Source organism: Falco punctatus (genome assembly GCF_963210335.1).
Source record: "Falco punctatus genome assembly, chromosome: 1".
NCBI classification, from domain to species: domain Eukaryota; kingdom Metazoa; phylum Chordata; class Aves; order Falconiformes; family Falconidae; genus Falco; species Falco punctatus.
Window position 1 is genome coordinate 69,804,725 of NC_137580.1, and position 26,891 is coordinate 69,831,615.

The 26,891-nt window shown below is 37.2% G+C and overlaps 2 protein-coding genes across 4 annotated transcripts in view; both read left to right on the forward strand.

Annotated features, from left to right (window-relative positions):
- The first annotated feature begins 969 nt into the window (after positions 1-969).
- Positions 970-4,656, forward strand: LOC308060716 (radial spoke head protein 4 homolog A-like). Its single transcript, XM_080379800.1, has 3 exons — positions 970-1,706; positions 2,819-2,960; positions 3,790-4,656. The coding sequence occupies exons 1-3, from the start codon at positions 975-977 to the stop codon at positions 3,909-3,911; spliced, it is 996 nt and encodes a 331-aa protein (XP_080235926.1). The 5' UTR covers positions 970-974; the 3' UTR covers positions 3,912-4,656.
- Positions 4,657-4,899: 243 nt separating this feature from the next.
- CENPE (centromere protein E) overlaps positions 4,900-26,891 on the forward strand; it is a 38,921-nt gene continuing 16,929 nt past the window's right edge. Inside the window, exons 1-26 of one of the 3 annotated variants that reach the window (XM_080379667.1) lie at positions 4,900-5,607; positions 6,444-6,535; positions 7,385-7,474; positions 7,553-7,671; positions 8,712-8,831; positions 9,766-9,847; positions 10,038-10,105; positions 10,180-10,251; positions 11,780-11,831; positions 12,620-12,707; positions 12,885-13,011; positions 13,673-13,792; positions 15,100-15,258; positions 15,638-15,779; positions 17,030-17,124; positions 17,451-17,507; positions 17,588-17,755; positions 19,942-20,016; positions 20,259-20,381; positions 20,739-20,873; positions 21,497-21,674; positions 22,115-22,269; positions 23,291-23,605; positions 24,402-24,713; positions 24,899-25,057; positions 25,960-26,169. In XM_080379667.1, the coding sequence (XP_080235793.1) occupies positions 5,204-5,607; positions 6,444-6,535; positions 7,385-7,474; positions 7,553-7,671; positions 8,712-8,831; positions 9,766-9,847; positions 10,038-10,105; positions 10,180-10,251; positions 11,780-11,831; positions 12,620-12,707; positions 12,885-13,011; positions 13,673-13,792; positions 15,100-15,258; positions 15,638-15,779; positions 17,030-17,124; positions 17,451-17,507; positions 17,588-17,755; positions 19,942-20,016; positions 20,259-20,381; positions 20,739-20,873; positions 21,497-21,674; positions 22,115-22,269; positions 23,291-23,605; positions 24,402-24,713; positions 24,899-25,057; positions 25,960-26,169 (3,717 nt within the window). In that variant the 5' untranslated portion in view covers positions 4,900-5,203. The remainder of the gene's footprint in view (positions 5,608-6,443; positions 6,536-7,384; positions 7,475-7,552; positions 7,672-8,711; positions 8,832-9,765; positions 9,848-10,037; positions 10,106-10,179; positions 10,252-11,779; positions 11,832-12,619; positions 12,708-12,884; positions 13,012-13,672; positions 13,793-15,099; positions 15,259-15,637; positions 15,780-17,029; positions 17,125-17,450; positions 17,508-17,587; positions 17,756-19,941; positions 20,017-20,258; positions 20,382-20,738; positions 20,874-21,496; positions 21,675-22,114; positions 22,270-23,290; positions 23,606-24,401; positions 24,714-24,898; positions 25,058-25,959; positions 26,170-26,891) is intronic. The other 2 variants (XM_080379669.1, XM_080379668.1) reach the window with 2 other exon arrangements.

Below are 26,891 nucleotides of genomic sequence, written 5' to 3' on the forward strand. Positions count from 1 at the left end.
ATGAAGTTACCAGTATATATTCAAATTAATTACCACTGCAGAATACAAATACTAACAACAGAAGAGATAGTCTTTCACCTTTTCCATAGCCTATTACTTATTTTATAGCAACAGTATACAATGGTAAAAATAGAAAAAAATAGGCTATTTCAGAAAGGGATCTTGAATTTTTCATATTTCTGTCTATCTGCTTTGATATAAGAAAGCTGGTAGGGCCAAAGAAATTCCACACAAAAGTAGCACTCCTTCTTCCAAATCCCCTACCCCGCTGTGTACAACTTCTAATATATTTGTGTGATGTAATCACCTACCCCCATGAAATGAGAGAAGGGTGATAAAGCGAATGGAAATAATTGAATCATTACTGGCCTAGTTCTGCTTCCACTGAAGCCAGCTGGAGTCTTATTATGGACTTCAGGAAGAGCAGGGGCCAGTATTTTAAAACATACAGGGATCTTTATGCCAAGGTTTTCAAAAGAACAACATTCACTCCAAAGAAATATTGCTGGTTTGGTGTCTAAATATATAAAATATGTATTATATTTTCCCAAAATGTATCTTCCACAAACACAAGGAAACACACAGTGACACTGTTTGTGGGCGTCAAGGCCTCTTACATAGCTGACATGCCCTAGCACTGAGGTCCTTTGTAAGTCTTGTGTAAGCATTCTGACTTTCCTTATTTTGCAGTAATTAGGAGTGGGAATTTTTAAATCCTGTGTTCTAAAAGCTGCAGTTCATCTGTATTCTCTTCTTTACCCTTAAAATGGCATTTTTATTTTTTCTAAATGATAGTGAAAGATGTAGTGAATGAATGTCTGCAAAGCATTTTGAGAGAATGAGTGGCACAACAAGAAAGTGAAATATAATGCTCAGTGGATAACATGTATAATTTTTCAAATAGATAATTATACTGTTCTTCAGTTCTAACTCCGGGTCTTCTTTCCCAGGGAGAGATTCCTCTACCTAATGTGATGGAAACAGCCTTTTATTTTGAACAGGCTGGAATTGGTTTGAGCAAAGATGAATCTTATCACATATTCCTTGCCCTTAAAAAACTAACTAGTGTTCAGCCAATCCAGATCTGTCGCTTCTGGGGCAAAATTTTGGGCCTGGAGATGAACTATATTATAGCTGAAGTACAGTACCATGAGGGCGAAGAGGATGAGGAAACAGAAGAGGAAGAAGTTATTGAGGAAGGAGGGAAAGGGATGGGTGAGGTTGAAGATGAAAACGAGGAGAAAGAAAAAGAAGACGAACTACCAAAGACCACCTATAAGCCTCCCCCTGTCATCCCAAAAGAAGAAAATGGGACTGGGGCTAATAAATATGTCTACTTTGTCTGTAATGAACCAGGGAAACCCTGGGTGAAGTTGCCTCCAGTGACACCAGCCCAGATTGTCTGTGCCAGGAAAATCAAGAAGTTCTTCACTGGTAGGCTGGATGCTCCTGTTGTGAGCTTTCCTCCTTTCCCTGGAAATGAGGCCAATTACCTGCGTGCACAGATAGCTCGGATCTCAGCAGGAACCCATATCTCTCCCATTGGATTTTACCAGTTTGCAGAGGAGGAAGGAGATGAAGAGGAGGAGGGGGGTGGAGAAAGAGATACATATGAAGAAAACCCTGATTTTCAGCCTCTTTCTGTGGTTGAAATGGTAGATTCTCTCTCTACATGGGTACACCACGTACAGAATATTCTAAAGCAGGTATGTTCTGGCACAGCTCACACTGACTTCAGATACCATTCACACTGTAGTACTCGTGGGGTTTCAGAAAGTAAATTACACTCCTCACCTGAACATCTGAATTCTTCACCAGGAATGGTATTGAACTGAAATATTTTCTACAGAAAATATATTTGATATATATATATAATATATAAATAATGTTGCACATATTTACATAATAGCAGATGTATAAATACATATAAATACATATATTTAGGAAACTTCTAGGTTCAGCACTTACTCCAAAGATAACATTATGGAGTTAGGCCTTGATAGGTAACACTAATTTCTGGTAATCTGGGTTTTCTCTTTTTAAGTCCTTACTTGACAAAAATGTTTAAATTCTCTTTTCTTGGGTACAATGCTAAAATGCAGGTAGCTTACAATTGTATACTAAATGGAACTTATTTGATTTTTTCTTCTGGTTTTGTTTTTTGTTCCTTACTTCCTACTGTGAAACATGCGAATGAAAAAGCTTAAAAGCTCGTCACACCAGGCTAGTGCTGGAAAGAGGTATTACTAATTTGATGATCATTGCTGGATAACTTGCTGGCCAGTCTACCAATTTAAGAATGCTAGTGTAAAATAACAGCAAATATTAGGAAATAAGGCTTAAAATTATTACCAGCAAAATAATAGTGGTAAAAATAAAATCTATATGTATTAGAATCTTAGGAACATTTTGTTATGTTCTTTTGACTGGTAGCTAAATAACCAGGCAGACTTTAAAAAGAAGGGGCAAAGTCTGTAAATTAAGCCTCTTAGTTTGCAGTAACTGGTAATCTAGCAAGGATATAAATCCAACTGGCAAGGAACTGAAGACTACAAAATAACAAAAAAGCTGATGACGGAGGTATAGGGTTATTATGAAACAGTAAGCATGGATGAGGAGGGGGACGAAGGGTATAGGGAACACTCTGCCAAGAGGATACAATATTCTGCCCACAATATACCTGTTATGGAAAATATATTTTTCTTTTCTTCTCCCCCTCCCTTACTGCATGTGCATGTGCCTGAACCAATTGTTTTAACTGGCTTGCATTCTTTCAGTGATTCTTACATGGATTAATTATTTTCCATATCAATTATAGGGCCGCTGTGTTTGGCTTAATCCTTTTCAAAAATCAGAGGAAGAAGAAGAAGAAGATGAAGACGACGAGAAAGCAGAGGAGCCAGATGAACTACAGCAAGAAATCGGACCACCTCTTCTCACTCCACTCTCTGAAGATGAAGGTATTCTTCATGGAATATGAAGTCTTTGATAGGGAGTTACTAGGAAAGCTGGCATGTAGGTATTATATATATCTGCAGTCTTAGAACTCTGATACTTTGTGGAGCAATATAGTTTGCCCCTGTAGGGTAAGCACATTCTTTTATAAAATTGATCAAAACGAAAATGGTTAACAGTATTGACATTAAAACTGAAATAATTGGGTTTAGTAGTTAACAATCTTGTTGAGAATAAATGGATAAAATACCCCAGACTGGTCAGGCTACTGCAAGTTCAAGACAGCTCACTACATGAAATACATTCAGGTATTTTTTCACCATCTTTTTAGGCAAAAAAAAAAGTATGTGTACAAGTGTAAATATATAAATACATATACATACACATGCACAGATATACAAATAAGATTTTAGATACTGTACCATATTATTGCAGCAAATCATGGGAATATGGGACCCTGAATATTAGATTATATCAACAGTAAATTATTTTCCTACTCTCCATTCTTTGCTCAAGGTGAAATATAACTATATAATTTATCCGTAAGTGATAACAAGTCCTTGAAAAAAGAAACAGCAGTACTACTGTATTTCAGGAGCATGATCTTTTCTGTACATGGGTCTCAGCATTCCTGTACTACCTACCCATACATCCAAACCATCTGTTTAAATACAGTGCCTACATTTATTCTTTCTGTCTTACGGTTCTTCTAACATGCAACTTAATATAACCGTTGCTTGAATTCTGTGAAAGTCTTGTAGCTCAGTCTTAAATATTTTGCAGAGGCTCATAAGTCAATTTATTCATAGACTCTGTGTGTTTGGCTGCCTCCAGGAATTCAGAACATCCCTGCTTGGACAGCTCAGCTTTCTACAACCCTGATCCCGCAATACGCTGTTGCAATCCTCCAGTCTAACCGATGGCCCGGAGCATATGCCTTTGCGTCTGGCAAGTGAGTTGCTTGGTTACAACACAGACCGTGTATGCTAAACACAGATACCTGTCTAATGAAGTTAAAGTTGCTTTATTATTAATTCATGACTGAATTCTAACTATTCCAGAGACTGATGCAGATGTCACTTAAATACACACAGCAACAGTAAACATGTATTTAAGACTGAAAATGAATTAATCATTGGAAAGGCAGGTATAAAAGTTAATGGATGTAAATGTCCAGTTATTATTTGGGCACAGTCCTCGATTTGAAAGCTGTATTCTTGCGTTTGTGGTACTTTTTACAACAGCTACATTCAGTGGTTCCAATGTTCATTTGTTTCCACTACACATGGTACATTCCTTACCCCTTCCTGTTTTTAAATGGGCACTGGAGCTGGCAGTGTCAGGAACAGCACTATGTTACCTGTGTGAAGTTGGAGTCATACTGCAATATAGTGGAGTGACAGAGTACAGCCTTCATCATTTTAGCATTTGGAGATTTTTAAGCAGAAGATGGTTAAAAAGAGGTGTCGTCTTTTAAATACTTCTGTTATAGGATATCTGCACCACAGTGACTTTTTGCACAGCAGAGCAAGGAAGCCTGACAATATCTCCACTGATGTTTTGCTGGGGGAAGAATATGTGATCTTTCGGTTTTCTTTTTCAGGAAATTTGACAACATCTACTTTGGCTGGGGTCATAAATACAGTCCAGAGAACCACACTCCCGCACTGCCTCCACCAGTGCAACCAGAATACCCCAGCGGGCCAGAAATCACTGAGACAAGAGACCCCACTCTGGATGAGGAGCTGGCTTTCAAAGCTGCAAGGGAAGAAGCCTTAGCTGCAGCGGAGGAAGAGGAAGAAGGCACTGTTGAGGAGGATGAAGAGGAGGAGGAGGAGGAGGAGGAGGATTAAAACACAGGAGAAAAATGTAATTTTAAGAGTTTAAACATGAATAGTATTTTCATAAATTAGTAGACCTTAAAAGAAAGGCAGTTGAAGCACGTCTTCTTTCTGATTTCTGTAGGCTCTTCTGTGCAGCTACCTTCCCCTCCTTTCTCTCCCCTAAGCCCACCCATGGTGCTGTGAAGATTGCATCGTTGTCATTGAAAGAGAACACAACGAAGCAGCCTTGTTTCAGAGGAGTGGGCAAACACAGTCTGCTTCTGGTTCCTAGAACACTGCTTTGTAAGGAGTAACTACCGTTCACCCGGCGGGCGTGCACGTTGTTTTTCTAACCCGCGCTTCAATACCTTTATAAATTTTACTTAAAAAAAAAAAAAAAGTAATTGTATACAAATGTCTCTTTTATGTGCGAAAGTATACTATTTACATTCAGTAGAGGGCTTATTGAGATACTGGCCGAGCGCACCGCAACAACCTCCAGCGTACCCCGCGGCCGCCGCTCTTCATGGCGCCCCAGCCCTGGCCGGCGCCACCGCGGGACGCTCCGCAGCCGGGGGGGTGCCGCAGGCGTTCGGCCGTCTGCCTCCGCACCACGCTTTCCCTGCTCCCCCGTCAGCCCGTGGCGAGTGGTATGCTCCGCCGTGGCGTCAGTCCTGCGCGGGCCAATAGGAAGCGGCCTCGGGAGTAGTTTAAACTCCGGCGGCGGTTGGGCCGGTGCGTTGCTTGGCTGGGTGTGCGCGGCGCCTGCGGGGATGGCGGACGAGGGAGCCGTGACCGTCTGCGTGCGTGTGCGGCCGCTCATCGCCAGGTGAGGCCCCGGCCGGCTGGGAGGGCCGCGCCTGAGCCCCGGGCCGGAGAGGAGGCTGCGGGCGGCCTCAAGGTCCCTCGGCCTCCCAGGGTGTTGCTGCGCCTCCCCCCGGCCTTCAGCAGGGCCCCTCGGCAGCGCCGCTGCCGCCTCGCCGTTAGCCCGGGTCTGGGCTCCACCCGGTGTGCGCGAGCCGGGTCACACACGGAGTAATTAGCTTCTTACGCGTCTCCGCAAAGATGGGTGCTGTGTGGTCAGTAATTCCACAAAGCTAGCACACCTCTTAATACACAGCATATCTTACACAATTTGAGCAGCCGTTTAGTCGCACTTAACTTTCACATGCTCTTGAAAGCCCCGTCTCTAAAGGTACAGTGTTCTTTTCCCTGAGTGTGCTATGTGGGGAAGACGCTTTGTCAGTAGGAGACTCTTTGCTCGAGGGTGGATCTTTTACTGTGCTAATTAGGTTAGATCGCACATAGTTCCAGTAATTTTATGTTTAGTCTCTTTAATGATTTCGTTCTCCTTGAGCTTATCTTGTGTCCCAGCTTGATACGTTAATGGTGTCTACTCCTTTCCTCACAGCCGTGTTTTAATAACTGTACGGATTTAACTAACATCCTCAGATTTTTCAAATTCTTTATTGTCTTTCACTATAGGTAGTTACGGTTCTTTACCCTTGCTTTTTCCATTTTTAAAGTAAATAATCCTTGTATCACTGCGGAGAGGGGGAGGTGGGGTCACAAATGTGGGGTTGCCACCCCGTGGCGGGAGGGGGGTGGGCCCATTGCAGGAGCAGAGTCCTAACCTAATAACCTTAACAACATCTCATCTTTTAGAGAAAATGATCTGGAACATAAAGTGTCACTGCACTGGAGAAGTGAAAATAATACGATATCCGACGTGAATGGTACAAGAGTATTCAGTTATGGTAAGACTATAAAAGCAGTTCATTTTTATGCTTACACACATCTTTGTTACCGTACTACTTGAATGTGCCAACTAACATGAATGACCTTAACTTTTTGCAATACCCTTGAAACTCCTTCCAGCTTCATAAATTTGAAGATGTGCTATTGGGGCATGCAGGATGTCTGTTGTAGTCAGTACCAGGAATGTGCTTTTGAAGTCAGCTTCCTGATGGATGTTGCTTTCTCTGTTCCTGTTTGTAGCGTAGAGTGGTTTTAGAAAACATGAGCGGGATTCTTTTCAAATTAATTCCAGTTAGAAATGGACTACGTTAGCTAGTCCAGTGCATTTAAGGAGAAGGAGGTTGGAGAACCTAAACCTAAAATGGAAAAGTGCCTAGTGTGAATGTTAGATTCTCATAACTAATAGCCTTGCTTTGAGTCTCTTCCTACTGATCTGCTCATTAACATGAATATAGCCACTACAAGGATTTTTCCCAAAATGCAGATTCAAAGTGTTCTCCAGGCTAGGAGTTTAATCGGTCTGTCTTGTCAGGCTCACAGTCCTCAAAAATAAAGTAGCCATAATTGGTTTGGGGATTAAATGGGGTGACTATATAACTGTGATCATTTTTTTTGTTGTTTTTTACTTGTCTGTTCATTGTATCTTTCTTGGTACTGTGTTTCATATCTCTTTTTTTTAAAAAAAAAAAAGCCTGTGCTGGTGCCACAATACATTTTATGTTTGAACTATCCTACAATCTGGTGCCCACTTACTGGATTTGAGGTCAGCAATAGTGAGTAAGATGGCAGCTTGGTTTTGACATCCAATACAATGGATTCACATGCTTTATTTTAAAATTCTTTTCAAGATCGTGTATTTCAGTCAAGTGACAACACTCAGCAGTTATATGAAGGTGTAGCTGTTCCAATTATACAGTCAGCTGTGCAAGGTTATAATGGTAAGTCTTAAAACTGTGTTTAAATCCTGTTTATAATGTATTTAATACGTAATTAGTAAAAATTAACCATCTTTCTAGGCACAATTTTTGCTTATGGACAGACTGCTTCAGGGAAGACATACACAATGATGGGAAATGAAGATTCTGTAGGCATTATCCCTAAAGCAATTCAACATGTTTTCAAAATTATCTGTGAGGTAAGCAATTCCATTAAATTGAAGTGACTGAAAGGACTAGTAATATTTGTGATTGTCACAAAAAGTTAATTAGTATCAAGGAACTTATGAAAGAAAGTAATTTATCTTGAACCATATGTTGCAGTTGCTTTGCTATCCTTGCAAAGATGAGTGGTTTAAAAAAGAAAAGTAATGGGACTGTTAGCAGAAATCAAGTCTGAACACAGCTATGGGGGGCTGTTAAACTTGCAAATACACTAAACTTTGGTTACAAATACAAACAGATGCCCGTTCAATGTAGTAGGTGAAGCAATGTGAAGCTTTGCTTATTCTGTTTTTTTTTTAAATTCAAAAAAAATACCAGTATTTAAAGACTTTTTAGTGGGAAGAATATGATACTAAATTTACTTATTTCAGGCTTTAAAAAGAACCTTAGGCTAATTGCTCTATGGCAATAGGAAGCAAAGGGAAGGTGCAAGTCAAAACAGTGATTTCCAAAACATCATCTGCAGAGCACTTGCTTCTGACCTGAGGGTTTCAGGCAATCATTAAGTGACTTTCACTGCCCCTTTGAGGAGGTGTAGAGTACCTTAGGGGGTCTACAAAAGTAACTGAAGCCAAGAAAATTTTCCATGGTGCTGTAGTCCTTGAGTTCATTGTGCAGCCTTTCCTCAACCGAGTATTCTTTACCAGGGAAGCAAGGGAAGAAGCAGCAGCAAAGTAAATATAAGCAAAGAGGGAGAGAAGACTAGGTACACAGAGGAAGGAGCCTAACCAGGAGGAGGTTAGATATGGAAAGGGTATTTAAGTAGGAGAGTTATTGTCATGCTTCTGTAGGACAGTTACCTTACTTTTATAGCCTACTAAAACTGATATAGTGTTAATGCAGCTGGAAGGAGGTGGGGTAGAAGAAAAATAATTCTGCATTGGTATTGCTAACGTGTGAAGAGGATGGGGGGGGAATCTGTGGAATGGTATCCAAGCATATTCTTTGACTTAAGAATACTTGCATTAAAAGGTATTCATTGGTTAGTCTGTTATTTTTTTTCTTTGAACATTAGATTCCAGATCGAGAATTCTTGCTAAGGGTTTCTTACATGGAAATCTACAATGAAACCATTACAGATTTGCTTTGTGATACCAGGAAAAAGAAGCCTCTAGGAATTCGTGAGGATGTTAATGTAAGTGGATGTTATATAGTATAAGTACCATATCTGCTTAGATTGAAGGAAGGGGTTTTTTTAAAACAAAAAACAGCCTTCAGAAGAATCTAGTTGAAGACTTTCCTGTGTCAAACTGTGTAATTGTTATCTTGGGAATTAGCAGAAGGACACTTGATATAGTAAAATAACAACAGTGAAGTTGGGCATACTGTTGCTGCTTTATCTTTATAAATGTTTGTAAGAGAAAATTAATCTCTTTTAGTTTTTCAGGATAATATATTTTATTGAACTTAGACAACACCCAAGTAATCGCTGTCAAGCTAATAAAATTTATACAAACATGATATTAAGCTTCTAGTTTAATGTGTTAGTAGTCTCCACCAGAAATACAGTTACTATAATACCATCTTCGTATCATCTATGATGTAGGTATAACTTTCTTCTACTGTAATCATAGAATAACCATCAGGCTAGAACAATTCAGTAAGATGATCAGTAGGGAAACATAAATTTATATTAATGCCATCTTCAGTTATAAAGCTTTGTAGCAAATAGAAAAATAAACCACCAGTTTTTGATTGTTTAGGCCACTGAAAATATGCTTTTGGAACTTGGCAAGAAGGGAGACTTATCAGTTATGATTATGGCCTTGTAACATTTACTGAGAAAGGGACTTCTGGATTCCCTTAGAAAGTGTCCGGAAGACTATTTCCCTTACCAATTTTATTTTTAGCAAGTTTTCTAGATATGTTTCTTGTGTCTTTAGGCTACAGTTCTGATAAAGGTCTAAACTTTCCTCATACCTTGTGTTCACAGAAAAAACATTCAACTGATGTTGCTTCCTTTTAAGAAGGAAGCGAACTTGAACAAATGCTATAATAATTGCTGGTAATGTTAATGTATTGAAGTGGGTTTGAGTTCAGTAAGATTTATTACTGTTTCTGTTCTTAAGAGGAATACGTATGTAGAAGACCTGATTGAAGAGGTAGTGGTTGCTCCAGAACAAGTTATGGCATGGATCAGAAAAGGAGAAAGTAAGTTGTTTAGCCAATATCAGCTGATATCTTAGAAAAGCATTGGTGAATATATCTAGCATCATGAGGTATCTCTTTGAGATTATATTCAGAAATTGTTTTTCAGATAGCTTTAAAATTATGCTTTTTGTCTGTCATGTCCAGTTAATCAGAACATAAGCAGAAGTACTCTAATATTGCTTTTTGACAGAAAATCGCCATTATGGAGAAACAAAAATGAACGAACACAGCAGCCGTTCTCACACCATCTTCAGAATGGTAAGAACTGTTTCACTATTAGGAGGGGTTTTTTATTTTTGAACTGACAAAGATTTTATTGTACCCTCTTCTAGATCATTGAAAGCAGAGAACGAAGTGATCCTGCAAATGCAAACTGTGAGGGAGCAGTGATGGTATCCCACTTGGTAAGCTATACTCCAAGAAGTTATTAAATAGGCATTTAAGTAGAGAATTTATTGTTACCACTTGTTTGAGAGAATAATGTTACTTTATTGTGACACTACAAGCATGGTTTGTTGTTAATTTCTAGCAGACATTTCTTGGGCAGGTGATCAGAAATATGTTCACTGTATACAGGGAGACTCCTGGGGTGTTACCTAGAGGATATCTTCCCACCAAAGGGAGTTCTGACATGGGAGTAGTTCCTACACAGTTCATGCTGGATTGGGGAGTTCACGCCCTTCCCAGAAGCATAAGGGGCTATTGTCAGAGTGCTCTTGCATTTTGCTAAACACTGCTTTCTCTACAATTGTTCCTGACTGCTGACAAGCCTAGTGAAATTATTTGTAAAGTGAGTAATGTTAAGGCTTCTCTTAGCCTCAGAATTAATTGTTAAAAGAACACGTGGCTTATAGCTGCAAAGGCCAGGAGATTTTTTTTTTTTTTCAAAAGTAACCCCACTTAACATCTCTTTAGTGGATTACTAGGATATGAAATACTTTAAGCTGGGGGGGACTACACTGCTCATCTCTAGAGGAGTGTTTTGGTTTCTGAAGCCTTTTCTGTTACAGCCTTTTCTTGATTCTCAGAAGAGAATCCAAATCGACTGAAGGAGTGAGAAAAGTATTAATGCTTTTCCCAATTTAGCAAGCTTGAAGTCCATCGCGTGCATTGGGGAAAGAGCTTTCTGTTCTGGCTTCATATGAAAAAGCTCTGAGATCTGAATGTAAACACTGCTTGTGCAGTATTTGAGCAAACTACCTGCTTTTTTTTTTTTTCTCTCACCATATCTTAATGGTTCTACTCCTTTTACACACCTTCCCTGTCTCTGTTCCAACTGACTTTATAGGAACCTCTGCTAATGTGGAGATAGGGGATTTTGGCCTTTTTGGTCTGTTGCTGCTTGATGGAGTTAGTACAGCATTTTACCATTTTAAACAAACTAATTAAAGTGAGGGCTACTCGCTCAGACAAATTGTTATGGGATGCTATAAAGGTCTAACTGACTTTGAACCAGATTTAGAGTGAGGCTTCTCCTCTGGTGTACCATTTCTTCCTTTCCTTATCACCACAATGACAGGCAAGGAGAGACATACAGCTGGTACAGGACAGGGTGCTAGATAATCTCATCTAGGCTCACTTTCCCATGAAAGATGGACTGGATTTTCTGTGATTCTATGAAGCCTCCTATGGCTTGAATCTGTAGTGAATGCTTATATACTGAGAAACGGTTTATTTTTTTGTTATGGAGGGTAGAGGGACTTGTAGTGCATGTTTGAAATACTATGCAGAATGGTATAATAGAGTTCATAAGAACTATTCTGTGTCTTTGAAAGTATTGGTTGGTATGTGTCATTGCTATGGATTACTTCCAATAATAACAGACCTCTTGCTCTTTTGGAGTGTAACTTTAATTTATTAAATTCTTAGCAGAGATTTAGAGGATCTAAAATGCCTCAGAACTAACCTGTGAAATATTTCATGAATTTGTAGAACTTGGTGGATCTGGCAGGCAGTGAAAGAGCTAGTCAAACAGGATCTGAAGGTGAGTGTTAAATGAGGCTATCCTGATGACCGCTTCTGTTAATGAACCCTTATGAGAGACTATGATAGAAAGGAAATTATTTGATATATGTGCAATTGTGTTAATTATTGTTTATAAATAATCTCTTTTGCCCTTGGTGGGGCAGAATCTACTCAGGAAAATGCTGTAAAATGCAAACAATTAGATAATACAACTTTTCCAGAATAGCAAGTCCAGCAACAGTCATACTGAACTAATGGAGTGGACATGATTCGGTAAAGATTCATCTGCAGTAAAGAAATCCTTAGAAGCTTATAGGGACTTGTGTAAAGTTGAAAAGTTAATAGATGTCTCGCTTCAGCGAAGAGGAACCTTGATAACTGACGATAACAGCATGAAGTAGCACAAAAATGCTTTTATCATAAAAATCTGAGAGGAACACAAGTTAATACACTATCTTACAACTTTTGGGTTAGCTGTTCCTCGTATTCTAAGGCTGGTTTGGTATACTTACACATGTAAATACATGCATTTGCAAAACCTACACAGGAAACAAAATTGAAGTTCTTATGGCCACAGCTACTTACTATGTAAAGATTGGTTTTGTGCTAGATTACTGTTGTATTTTTATGCATTTCAGCTGTTACAAAGGATTTGGTACTAGCTGCTGATAGGTCATAGTGCATTGCAGCATTTCACAATTAACTCATGGATAATCCTTATGAGCATAACATAGCACAGAAGCTTGACAGATTGAAAATGTATCTTAACGTTGTTTTTAATTTAAATAATTACTGTTTGATACCCAGGTGTCAGACTGAAAGAAGGCTGCAATATAAACCGGAGCTTGTTCATTCTTGGTCAAGTTATCAAAAAACTTTGTGATGACCCTTCTGGGTAAGCACGTGTGTTGGCATACCTGTTTTAAGTCAGTCACTAATAAACTATGAAATATAAAACTTTTATGTATAATCCTATTTGTGTGTAGGTAATTCAAACAACCTGTTACTTCTAGAAAATATGTTTACTGTGGTTTTTCTGTATAAAAATACTAATTCTTCCCTCTTTCATCAGGTTTATAAATTACAGAGACAGCAAGCTGACTCGAATTCTGCAGAACTCTCTTGGAGGAAATGCTAAGACGGTCATTATTTGTACAATTACTCCTGTTTCTTTTGATGAAACGCTCAGTACTCTTCAGGTAAAACTTTACTGGTTCTCAAGCATTATTCTGACTCAAGGCTTCATTGTAGACAGGTTGGAGGGGTGGAAAACTGTCATCTGTTGGATCTGTAGTCAAATGAATCTTCTAAAGGCCCTCTGTGGCCTTGCAACTTGAAATGTTTGTTTTGTATGCTTCTTTTTCCCATTTGTCATCTTGTACTAGGCTGTCTAACTAGAGCTTTCTGGCAGTTAGACCAAAGCTCCTTCTCTCACCTTTTGGGCAGGAAATAACATCTTTTCTCATTTGCCTTTTCCAAGCACAGCTAGAACTAAATCTTTGTTAACACAAGATGTTAGGCCCTACAGGGAAGGAGGGTAATTAAATATTCATGAACTGTATTCTTTAAGTAGGATTGTCTTCCTGCTTTTTTGGTGGTCTTTTGAGGTTTTTTTTATGAAATAAAAATAACTTAGTATGGTTTTGCTTAAATGTCAGGCTTCACTTTTTCTTTGCTTGATATTAATATCTAAAGCCTATCTTTTCCAAGCTTAGAATACATGAAAAAATAAATAAATGTCAATATTTGTCCTTTATGTATTTATCTAATAAACTGTCCCTTTTCTTATGTTGGGAAATGAGACACAATAAGGTTTTGAGATATTTGTTCTCTATTACCCATGAGAGAATATTCTTCCAGTTTGCCAATACAGCCAAAAGAATGAAGAATACTCCGAAAGTTAATGAAGTACTTGATGATGATGCCCTCCTGAAGAGATACCGCAAAGAAATTCTGGATTTGAAGAAGCAGCTGGAAGAAGTATGTAATAAACTTACTAAAATCAATCTATCGTTAGTACTGATAGATATTGGGAAACATCCTGTTTTTAAACCAAAACAAGTTAATTTTGTAGGTGTAAGTAAACTGTTTAGTCATATCTGTTGCTTTTATTGAGAGGACAGAAATTGAAAAGATGTGTAGTTTAGAACTGATGATAGTAAACACCTTTGTGAAAGCTGATACTGAATGAGATCAACTGAGTTGCTTGCTTTCTGTAGGTTAATGTTTAAGAAATAAAAATTTGTCATCCCTTATATCACACTGTAATATTGCCATCGATCAAAAGGAATAATTGCAATATAAGAATTTATGAATGTCAGTTAAAGATTCCAATTTAATTCATGGGGGTTTTTGCCTTAGTGATGTTTAACTTCAACTTCGGTTGCAAGAAGTTGCAGCTGCATAAGATTACTGGCAAAACTTAAATGTAGCTTCTGGCTACACATAAGGAATGAACAACTGTAACTTCCTGCCAGTGTGTTCTCTCATGTGTTTGTCTTTCTCCAGAAATCTATGGAGTTGAGGAGCAATCTTGCAAGTCTTGTTATGGCATAGATAATAAAAGATAAAGCATAGGAAAAATCACAATTCTGAATGTACTATTTTGGTGAATTGAACTGTTAAAACATGACTTTTTGTTTGCAAAAATAGAAAAATATGTAGGAAAATTAAGTAAAAATAACTGACCTTGTTTTTTTTAAGAGAATTAATTTGCAATATGAATGTGCACCTAGAGGTGTTTGTCTTCTGAGATAGTAGGTAGTGAGGAAAGTACTTAAGTACAGAAAAGTTTGTTGGGAAATCCCCTGTGAACTTTGAATTACTGTATTGTAAGCTTATGATAAAGTTGTAAAAAATCTACTACTGTAATGCAGTTGCTTTACAACAAAATAACTTTTCAGTACTTAAAATTTTAAAAGACTACAGGCATTAAGGTAGCTTACTGTTATTTGACAAATGAATCATAGTTCTCCAAGAGCTTCAGGCTTCTGGCGTTATGGGATGGTCATCTTAAACTGTTACACTCAAAAGTATGGGGTTTTTTTATCCCCCGAAAAATCTAAGACTGTATTGTTTGGGGGAGTTTTGACCCCTTAAAATACCAAGTCTACAGGCAAATTGTAGACTACATTGTCAGTTTCCTTCTTAAATATTGAAGACGGCTCTTCCAGGCTTACAAGAATGTATGTGTGTAGTTTTCCTTAAATATTTATGATTGATATTTTAAGAACACAAGCTACTCCTACAGAAGATACACAGTTTGATTAATACTCTTCTCATGGAAGGTGTCTTCAAAGACTCAAATCCATGCAATGGAAAAAGACCAGTTGGCTCAGCTGTTGGAAGAAAAAAATTCTCTTCAAAAAGTACAAGAAGATAGGATACGGAACTTAACTGAGATGCTGGTGACTTCTGCCTCCTTTTCCTCAAAACAGAAAGCCAATGTAAGCACCTGTTCCAGATCTTGTTTACTCTGAAATACTTTGCGAAAGCTAATATTAAATACATAGGGTTATATTTACAATGAGGAATAAGTTTAATAGACAATTTTCACATTTTTTTCTTATTTTTGAAGGGGTAACTTGAAATAACTTCTGAGTGAGTATCAATTCAGTGTTGCCTTGCAGTGAACAGACTGTGGAAGCTTGTGCTTTCAAGCCATTATTCTGTAGTTCAGTTTTGAAGAAACTGCAAAACTGTCTAGTTAGCTGCTGGTACCGTTATAGAGCTAGCTTAGTGCAACATCTATTCTCTACTTGTGCTTTCATTGTATCACTTCTCCTGTAAATACAGGTGTGTTTGTGTTTTGTTTTTTTTAAAAAGGCCAAGAGAAGAAGAAGAGTTACTTGGGCTCCTGGTAAAATAAACCAGATGAGCATGAGCTGTTTTGAAGACTTTACATCAGAGCTGACTGAAACAAAAAAAATGAAAAGGTCTCTGTCATCAGTACCAGACACAGAGGATTGTAAGTACCACCCAGAGAAAATAAGGAGACTCTGCAAAACTGCTTTGAAAATAGAAATACTCCCTTTTTAATAAATCTAAGTTAAAAAGCAAATTAATATGCTAACAATATGAAAGCTACATTTAGTTGGCCCTACTATACTACTTAAATTATGTTCCATGAACTCAGCTTTGAAAGAGTTACCTGTAGCCCATGGGGAAATAATATTTTCCAGCAAAGGATGATGCCTGAAAGGGAAGTGGTTTTAGCACAATAATACTGGTAACTCTTGTGCTTTTTACTTAAAAAGGGGAGCATTGGTCTTACTATCCCAGCTGAAATAGTGTAGCAAAGTCCTGTTGGGTAATTTTGCAAGCATTCCTTATTTTGCCAAAGGGAATAAGTCAGCTCTCTGATAGCACGGATTAAGAAGTCCTTGCACATGCTTTCCAAGAAGATTACTTTTTTCACCCCTGCTCTTCAGCATATTGAGCTTTAATTTTTAAAACCAAAGGTAAAAGCTGTGAGGTAAAAGGCAGGGTCTACAAATACTTCTGCCATGCAACCTACTCCAGCCCCCTGTTTTTTTGTAAATGTAGCCAAAGTTATTCTTCAGCACAGGCTATCTATTAAAACAATGTTCTTCCCCTCAAAAAGGAGAGGGGGGGGGGAAGTGTGTGTAAAATTCCAAAATTCTCAACAAGAATAGATCAGTCATTACTCAACTATCAAATTGAGGTAGAGAAATACAAGGATGACTTAGAGGGGTGAGGGATGAAGTTGAACTGAAAACACAAGAATAAATGGACAAGTCTTTTGCTGGATTGTAATTTCTTACAGCCTTATTGCCAATCCTTCTACCAAGCTGTTTTGCTTGTGGGGGTTGACAGGGTGTTTTTCAGGGAGCCTGGGGGGCGCATGTGTGGTATGACTTATATTTTTTTCTTTAAATCTTGCAGGATACTGTTGAGTTGTTCTTTCCTTGACACTTAAATGCTTTTCCTCATGTCCAGTTAAATAATATTCTGGATTTGCATTAGTATTTGTTAACTTATGCTAAGGTGGTCAGCATGAGTGTAGGGACTGGTCCTCAGTGTTACTTCCTTTCATAAGAAAAAACAGTGCAATTCAGAAGTCACATCCAGTGTGCTGCTACTTTTCCATTGAATGATTGTTTCCAATGTGATAAAAATTTTCAAGGAAATAATTCTTGATGTCCAGTTTAAAATCTACTGCTACTCTGTATTTTTCTAATACATCTTTCTCTTCAGTTATATTAGAGAATTTTGAATATGACAACCAGTGTCTGATGGCTCCTGATCAAATTTCAGATGTTGAAGGGACTGCTGGACCTAACATGAATTGGGTAACATCATAATCTATGCCAGTTGTCTAATACAGTGCATATATATTACATCCTTCTCAGTAAGATCAGCCTTACTTATCTGTAGGACACCAATATTCTTCTGTATGTCTGCAGTATTATTGTAACTGGCTAGAAAGTAAGTCTCATGGTCATCTCTGTGAAGCTGTGGGATGGCTCTGTGATTCTATGGCTCTGTGGCAAATGATCCAGTAAGCTTTGGTACTTAAACAGGACTAGCCATGAAAAGACAAGCAACAAGGAACGTAATTGTAATACTAAACTTGCTTGATTTTGTAGATCAGTTAACTGAGTGGTTATTTTTCTAGACTCAGAAAGACTTTGAAGAATCTGTGCAACTCTGTGAAGCATTAGCACTAGAAAAGGTTAGTCTGTTCTGTGTTTTCTAGAAATAAGACTGACATTCCAACAACAACTTCTAAAGTGTCTTGTGCTGCTTCTTCAGGATATTGCTGTAAATGAGGTCAACGTCCTGCAAGCTAACTTTAATAGCCTAGTATTGGAAAATGAGCAGTTGAAGTTAGAAATAAATGAAATGAAGGAGAAACTGAAAGAAAAAATGGAAATGGATGAATTTGAAGCACTGGAGAAACAAACACAAAAGGATCATGAGGTAAGGTGCATTGAAATAAATACTGAGATAGAATTCTCTATGCTCAATTGTTTTCTAGAGTTTATTCGGTGTACATGTACTTGGATGTTGATTCACAAACAAATAGTATTGTAAGTTACATTCAGCAACAGAATGCATGAACCCAGGATTTAAGCTGGATTTACTCTGTGTAAAATTCAGACTTTTTTGGACTTTTTTTTTGGAGCGTCACATACTGAAGTCTGGTTAAACATATTTTTGTGTGTATATATGTATCCAGATATTTTTTATATGTGCATGACATGAATTTCACTTTAGATGTCAGCAAAAGGCAGTTGTTTTGCTGTTTTGAAGTTAAAGTATATTTGTGAAGCTATGTTTCACATTTCTTGTGCAAAACAGTGGTTTACAATCAAAGATAGCTCTGGTTTTGGTCATGCATTGAACTATATAAGCATTAACTTTCACCATATTAAACAGTAAAAAAATATTTTAAAATAATAGTGTGAATGGTAATGTCTGTGGAAAAATGAAACTTACTTTGTACTAGGAAGTCTGAAATGGTAAACCTACCTACTAGATAACTTATGAGATTAACAATAAGATAAGAAAAGCTGACTTTCAGTTCTCTTTATCTTCTTGTGCTGTTAGTGGACATGTACCTTGTTTGTCCAAATGTTTTATGCTCCAATCCTGTAATCTGTGTTATTTGTATCAGTTTCTAGCTGCCTGAGGGCTAGACTGAAATAAGTTGGGGTGGAAAAAAATAAAAAAAACCACCACTCCAAACAAAAGAAGAAACAACCAAAAAGAACCCCAAAACAACAACTTGAGGTATATAAGATATGGATGTATTATTCCAATCCATTTCTTTCCCAATACCTTCTCTGCAAATTACTTGTACATGCTAGTCTAATATGCTCGGACCACTAAACTAAGGTTGAAGCTGAAGCTACATCCTTTTGCATTGTGTTAGGTTACAATTTAACATCACCTCTCACTTCCACTGTGTTCCCTACAAAGATTTATGGATCTTAAACAAAATGGATCCACAGTAGATTACGGTTTAGCTTGTATTTAAGTTTCTTTTTTAGAAGACTTTGTATGGTAGACTAACTGTGCTATCTTCCTTATAAGCCAACACTCAACAAATACTCAGTTACAACTTTCCCTGCAAAGCTTTTGTGTATCTAGTGACAGGTGCACTGTTCTAAAGTAGCTTCTATTACAAGAACTGGTTTTTTAATGATTCATGTTTTCAGATATGTATCTGAAGACAGTCTATAAAACATCTTTGATAGCCATATAGCAGATTAATTACAGCAATACTAAAAGGTCACATACTTCACCAAATACATTAGTTGAAATCCATCAGTTTAAATCGCAACATATATATACAGGTAAACTCTGTTCTGAAAAATAACATTAAACTACTTCTGACAGTAGTATCGTACCACATCTTCTACAACCATCATCTGATTTTTAAGATTACAGATAGGGTTTTCTTCTTACTGTACTCCTAACTATGTAGAAATACTCACAGGAGAGTGCTTGTTTTAAAGCTCTTCACTGATCTTGGTTACGGATTGGATTTACTCCTTGCCTGTGCTTGTGACTGCAGAAGTGCTTGTAGATAAGTGCTTATCGTAAAGCTTTGCTAACAAAGACCAGAATAAAGGAGTTCTTCAATTTTAGAAGTGCTTTTCTATCTAGTCTTCTACTTGTGCCTCTTGAGGATGGAACAATGTGTTCATGCCTTGATTTACCTCAATTTTGGCACCTTTTCATTCCTGTTAGTAAATAGATTAAATTATAAATATCTGTACTGTGTCATACTGGACACAGACATGTACTGCTTACATGACTAGAATTTTGCATCTGTACACTTTCTACATTAATTGCTTTGATCATATTGCTTTTGCTTCTTGAGCTGTTAAGATTAAATTGAACTTGAATCTTTTCTAAAACAGCTTTGTGTCTCATCTATCCATTTGAAAGAATATCTAGCAACTTGCTTTATAGTACAAGTTTTTGTACTACAGTACAAAGTACAAACTTTGCTGTTTAAATAGATATGTGTGTATATGTAGTTTGCCCATTAATACAAAAGATAAAACCTTGCTTATTTTCATGGTGTTGGCAACTAAAACTACTGGTGTGGGTGCTTTCTAACATCCTCTGCAATTTTGCTTCAATTTGCTCCACAGATACAACTAATGCATGAAATAACCAACTTAAAGAGTCTAGTTTCAAATGCTGAAGTGTACAATGAGGAACTTGAGGTGAGCCTGTCCATGAATTTACATGCAATAAGACTTACATATAGTGTGCTTGGTTTTTTATCTCAAAATACTGTATTTGCTAGACATCATTGGGCTCTGGTTAGTCTTAATAGCTCTAAGGAGGATATGTCTAAAACCTATGAATGCTTACTATGTACAAAGCAGGCTTCTGTTAAATTCTTACCTGAAAAACTAAACTGGGCACTAGAATTTTCTTCTCCCTCTTTTTCTCCAACTTGTAGGCAGAAATAAACTCCAAATCGGAAGAGCTGAGAGAGAAAGAGAACAAAATAAAGATATTAGAGAATCATGTGGAAGAACTGCAGAAAGCAGGAGCAGAAAAAAAGGACATATCTTTTTCAGTGGTAAATTTGAGTTTTCTGCTGGGTTAATAGTTGGTTCTGGTTTTGTTGGAGGTGGATTAAATATTGATGTAATATTGATATAATTGAAACTTCTTTCCCTACAGATCTTGAAGATTTTTTTTTTACAAAGCTTAAAATGTGAATTACTACAGCATTGTACAGCAGTACTCTGAAGTAAACCTATGGGAAATGCTGCTCTTTAACCCATCTTTCATTTGAGTCTGCTACTGTTCCTTCTCGACTAAATTTGTCAGGTTTTCTGAGCCTGTATTTACATTTCAACCACGTTACAATGAACTCGCTTTATTATGTCTATATATTTCTTGATTTCTTCAAGTATTTATCTGTTCCTTTCAGGGAGATTCTGATAAGCTAACTGAGGAAATTCAGCAGTTGAATAAATCCCTTTTAGATAGTGAAACCATAGCCTTGGATGCCAAAAAAGAATCTGCTTTTCTCAGAACTGAAAATTTGGAACTGAAGGAAAAGATGGTAAGTACTTACCTTATATACATAATGTATATTATAAACTGCTGTTAAAGACCTGTCTGCTCCCAGACTAGTGAAGAAAGCAATCATAATTGATAAAGACAAGATGTGGTAGAGTATTTGGAGAAAGAAAATGACTCATGTGCCAAGGAATGCTTTTATTATGGAATTCAGGGAAAATGGGTCTTCAGGAGAAAGATAAAAAGAAAATAAGCGCTGCTCCCAAAGGAGTGGGATGGGCTAGTTTTAGGTTTACCAGTAGAGAGAGAGAGCAAATGAACAGTCTTTAGGGAGTTAATAGGACATAAAACTTGAAACCTAATTTTACCAGAGAACGAAAGAGAATAAGAGATAAGTTCAGAAGTGGGATGGAGCTTACTTTGAGCTTTGAAGGACAAAAGACAAAAATAGTAGAAGCAGTTGTGGCCCTGACCTCTAAGGTAAGGTATGTTTTGTTATAGGACTCTGACAGGAACACAGTTGTTAAACATGGCAGAATAAGCCACAATTTATTAAGGCCAAAGTTGTAAGCGACAAGAAGAAATGTGACAGATGCAATATTTAGATTTTAAGCAAGTAGGCTTTTATTTTGTGTGTGAATTGTGTGTTGTTTTGTTTTCCTGAAGAATGAACTCGCAAATAATTACAAGCAAATGCAAAAGGATGTCCAATTCTATCAAAGCCAAATAGAAGCAGGAAAAGCCAGTTATAAAAAAATGCAAGCTGACTTGCAGAAAGAGTTGCAGTCTGTATTTCAAGAAAATGCAAGACTAACTTCACTAATGGAGGGTAAAGTTCCAAAAGGTACTGTTCCAAGTGGTGCTTTTTTCTCTCTCTCCTCCTTTTTCCCCATAATGGTGGGGGGCATAGGGAAGACCTTGGCTCTTGTTCTCTTATACTTTGAGCTTCTGTCAATATTGGAGAGTCTGGTACTGCTGGCACATAGTAACTGCTTTAGCACTTTCTTGCACTATTTGGAAAACTGCAGCTTACAGGATTTTTGCATTTTGCACAAAGACTGTCAAGTTAATAAAGGCTGTTGGAGTGAATCTAAACTAAATTGGATGTCAGCCTAACAAGTGATGACCAAATTCAGACCACTAGTTTCATGTTGGCCATTGGTATAATTCTAGAAGAGTATATTGTACAATGTGACATCTGGAATGCATTATAAATCTTCTGCTTAACTTAGAACATACTTTTTCTCTCATACTCCTATTAATCTAAACTTTTTAATTCTCTAGATATGCTCTGTCTTGTGGAGCTGGAAAAAAAGGCAGCTGACTTAAAAGGAGAACTAGAAAAAACATTGAAAGAGAAAACACTTCTACAAAAACAAGTAGATGAGCTCTCAGAATATCAGACTCTACCAAATGTTGTTGAGATGCAGCAGAAAGAGGTAAACAAAATATTTAACTTGGTTTTTTAGTACTTGACTGGTAACGTGTTTATAGAGGCCTACTTGATGTGAAGTTCTAAAGCTAAAAGTTATCTTGAAGCAAATAACCTGAGACTTTGTGATTAAGTTCATCAAGTTATTGTTTTCCAGGTATTTAATATTTGCACCTAGGAATAAATTTGAAGTAACATGCTTAGTCACAAAGTCTACTATAATTAATGAGGAATTTCTAGTCCAATATTTGTCTGCCTCATTGCCATGGTCACCATTGATAACTGTGTATATGTATAACGGTGTTTGATCCTGCTTTACTATGCTAAAACTGAATTTTTGTCCAGTTGGCCAAAGAGAAAATTTCAAGATCTTTTAGCAGAAAAGCTGCTTGAGAAGTGATTCAACTTGTGAGTTCTGGAAAACTTGTAAGGAAACTTTTCTGTTTCCTGGCAAGTCAGGGCTTAGTCTGCTAAGTTTGCTATAAGTGTTTGCAAACAAACCCTTTTAAGACACACTTTTTAGGTTTCTTTATCCTTAAATACCTGCTACTAAGTACACACAGTGAAAATTATTCATGGCAAGTGATCTCACAAACTCAAGAATGCTCTGCAAAAACCATGAAAACCTTCCAGTGGTCTACTTCCACTAATAAACAAAATGTATTGGATGTTAACAACTTCATAAACTTTGTATCATAAAGAAAGTATCAATACATCTAAATGTTCAGTTTAGGAGTTGTAGCTGGAAATATCAGTCCAGTCCTAGCTCAAATGTAAGAAACTAAATGTTTAAAGAACACCTAAAGAGTTAAAGGAGGGGTTTCAAGGTTTTGGAAGAGGCTTGTCTGCCTTCCTTCTCTTTGAAGGATTGTTTGCTAGATGGCTTCCTCCTGACAAAGCAAAGCCTAATGTGCTATGTGTTTGCCTGTACTTTATTACCTATACCTGCATATGAACAGCATTTTTTATTATGTAGCTATGACATACTGATTTAGAAAATACTATTAATATTGCTTTTCCATTGGCAGATTATTGAAAAATGTGAGGAGCTACACTTAGTAAAACTGGAAAGAGAAAAGCTGCTTTCTGACGTAGCTGACAATGAAATTAGATTTAAACATATGACTGAAGAAATTGGAAAATCAGAAGACAGTCTAGCAGATGCACAACTTAAATATGTAAAGCTTGATCAGGAATATGTAGCACTTAAACAGCTCCATGAAGAACTACAGCAAAAATATGTAGCAGTATTGGGAAACAATGAACAAATGAAGCTTCAAATAGATACGCTATCTAAAGAAGCACAGGAGTCTAAAACAACTTTGGATGAAGTGAAATCAGAGGTTAGTGTCGGTGTACTCCCTTTTACAGAAAAGAAACGAGGTATTCACAATATTAAAAAAAACTTTTTTGAGAAGTAGTCTTTAAAGGTATAAATAATGTTGTTATTGAAATTCCTCTGGCATGAGTGGATATTACTTACTCTGTGCCAGGTGTACAAGGTTGCAGGATTGTGTAGCTTAATGCTCTCTTCTTTTTTGTAGGCAAAGAAATGTATATGTTGCTCCAGGTTATATGTTCTTCTTCTGTACTTGACCTTTTAATTCTTCTTTTTCCATTCTTAAGTTATGTTTTAGTATGCAAATACTTTAAGTATGCTGCTATGACCTACTCTATAAAGTCAGAGGAAACAGTCTCCTAATTGGGAACTGGAGTCTGTTCAGAACAGATGATCTTTCAAACCAAAGAGAATCACTGCATAAACTGGCAATTAGAATGGTGGGGGGAGGGAACCCCACTTAAGAAAAGGGAACTAAAAATGCATGTTTTTGACAAGGCTTTTGATACTGATATGGCTGTCATATTCTAGCTATGGATTTGATAACTCCCAAGCTATGCTAAGGTTTCCTGTGTGGTGTTATGTTTTAGTAAGACTTTTGCTGCTAAGGAGAAACTGCAGGAAGGTTCCATAAATAAATGTTTATTTAACATGGACAAAATATAAGAAGTGACTTTAAGTGGAATGATGAACTTCCTATTCTCTTGTTGAAAGCTAGTATCTCTCACGCTTTCTAAGCTAATATAAGATTCTGTGAGAACACAATGAAAATTTCTGGCCTTTTCCTTTGCAAACTAAAGCGCTCTATCAAAATGAAAGAACTGGCAGAGAAAACGGCAGAGCACAAACAGCTTCTTGAGGTAAGAGAAGATTTTATTCAAACTCAGCAGAAGTTAAATGAAATGGAGCAATTAAAAGAGCAAGAAAAGATTATGGAGTTGAGACTGGAGGCCAAGGATTCAGAGATCCAAGCAATTATTCAGCAGCTTACTGAACGTCAGGAAGAAATAAAAACTTTAACCCAGGAAAGAGATGACCTGAAGCAAAAAGAGGAGTCTCTCCAAGCTGAGACAGACCAACTCAAAGAGGATATAAAGGACACTGTTTCAATGGTAGGAATTCTGCCTTTATAGAAATTAACTATACACGTAAAGGGGAAAAGTGTAAGAAGAGTTAAAAACAATACTGAAATATAGAGGAGTGGGGTTTTGTGTATGGTGGTTTTTTTTGGAGTACCAACTAATGTTGCAAAACACTTGAATGTTCTTCTGTGGATTTTCTGTCTTCTATTATAAAGAATATTTTGGCACATGAAGAACTGAGAAATGCACAGAGTTCTCTCAAGCAATCACAGGAGACTGTGAAGAAGTTGGAAAAAAGTATTTCTGAAAAACAATTGCAGTTTCTGTGTGTTGAAGAGGCACTGGGGAAAACCATTAAAGAATACAAAATACAGGTAAAATGTTACATAATAATTAAAAATAAAAAATCCTTTTAATATGTCTGCTAACACTGAAAACAAGCCTAATTGAGCGTGCTTTATAGTCTCTTCTGCTTGTCTTTGGAAAATTTCTAGGCCTTTAGTAGAAAGAAGGCAAGACAGTAGTACTGACTGATCCAATAATTCACCACCAGTTGGTGGTCTATTTCTGTAGTGCTTGAAGATGTAATGTAGGCTTTAGTAAATCTTTGCTTAACTAGTTTGCCTCATGGTTATCAGTTTGAGTGGTTGGCACGAGATAGCAAATGAAAGAAGAGGTAACGGTTACTTAAGGTTAGGAATGAGGCCAGTGGTTTATAATGCTTAGTCCCAATGAGAAGTGTAACACATGGTTGTAAATGGCAGCTTAGTTCCCAACACCGAGCGGAAGGCTGATCCACTGGGTTTTGTGCCTCTTTGTTTGACAACTGATAGAGAATGGTGCTAAGAATGTTGTTAGACAGCTGCTTCAGTGGCACAGTTTCCCTGGCGGGAGAATCCATAGTATGTGACTAGATTTTTCTTGAAGTGTATCAACTGCCAGGCTCATTAAGTCAATGGTTGTCAACTCAGTATTTGCATGTTTTGGAGCAAATGCATAAAAAAAAAATCCAACAGGTGTTTCTTGTTTGGCTTCTTCCTCTCAAACCTTTTTCTGGATAAAAAATCTGGCTGATATTGCAGAAAACTGCTAAAAGGCTGTAGCATTTAAAACAAAACAAGTGACAAAGGCCAAAGACTCAGTTCTGGGGTCTTTCTAGTTTGGTTAGAGTGGTTTGATTATAAAAATACTGTAGCAGAATGAATCAAATGCAAAAGTTTTGCATTTAATTTTGGATTTGAATTGATAGAAATATGTCTTTGCACATTTCTAATAGATAGCACAAATGACAGAAGAAATAAAAATCATCACAATGGAGAGAGACGGGCTTGCTGAGGGCAAAACAGAAAATGATACCTGTAGAGAAAGTGATGAGCTTCAGGTGCAAAAGGAACAAATCTTTTCCCTTACACAAGAGAATAAATCGTTACAGGATAAGCTGGACCGTTTGCTTTTGGAAAAAGAAGAGTATGGAGAAAGAACTTTGGTAATTATCCTAGGGCTGTAATGGAAAGCATGCTTCTTTAAACTTTTGAGTGAAAATAATACGCAAAACTGAAGAAAAGGGTCCTGTTGCTTGGACTGCAGACCATTAAACACCAGGATTATTACTGTTTACTTGAAATATATTCCACCCTTATTGTTGTAAATGGACTACTAGTAGAAGAATGACAGACATTTTTCTGTAAATAGAATTTTAACTTGATCATGATGTTTTGAGTTGACCTGCACAGAGATGAGGTTCTATAATAAGCAATTTTTAGCTGCAACTATTTTATCAGAAAGGTGGTTCTGCTTTTTCGAAGCATAGATAGAACTGACACATTTCTGGCCAATCAAAGGAACATTGCGGCCAACGCTTTCTGTAATTGGACATGCTGATTACACATTTGATATCTATATATTCAAAGTGTGTGTGTGTATATACACTCTGAAAAAACTAAAGTATGAGCATATATTAATATTTATGGGGAGATCAGACAAATACCAAGAAATAATTACCTTGACAACAACCACTACTGCTGAGATGAGAAATATGGATAAGGTCTCTGGTTTGTGGGGCTGGTTTTGCTGGCTTTTTTCATTGTTTGGGTTTTGTTTTGGGGGTGTTGGTTGCTTTTTGTGTGGCTTTTTTATTGGTTTTTTTTCTCCTCAGGCTTAATCTATGGTCATGAAATTCTACTTTTGGTAAATTGTTTCAGAAGTCCT

Coding starts and splice junctions, on each gene's coding strand:
- LOC308060716 (XM_080379800.1), top strand. CDS start 975: ATGGAAACAGCCTTTTATTTTGAACAGGCTGGAATTGGTTTGAGCAAA. Junction 1,707..2,818: donor TACAGAATATTCTAAAGCAG/GTATGTTCTGGC, acceptor TATCAATTATAG/GGCCGCTGTGTTTGGCTTAA. Junction 2,961..3,789: donor TCCACTCTCTGAAGATGAAG/GTATTCTTCATG, acceptor GGCTGCCTCCAG/GAATTCAGAACATCCCTGCT.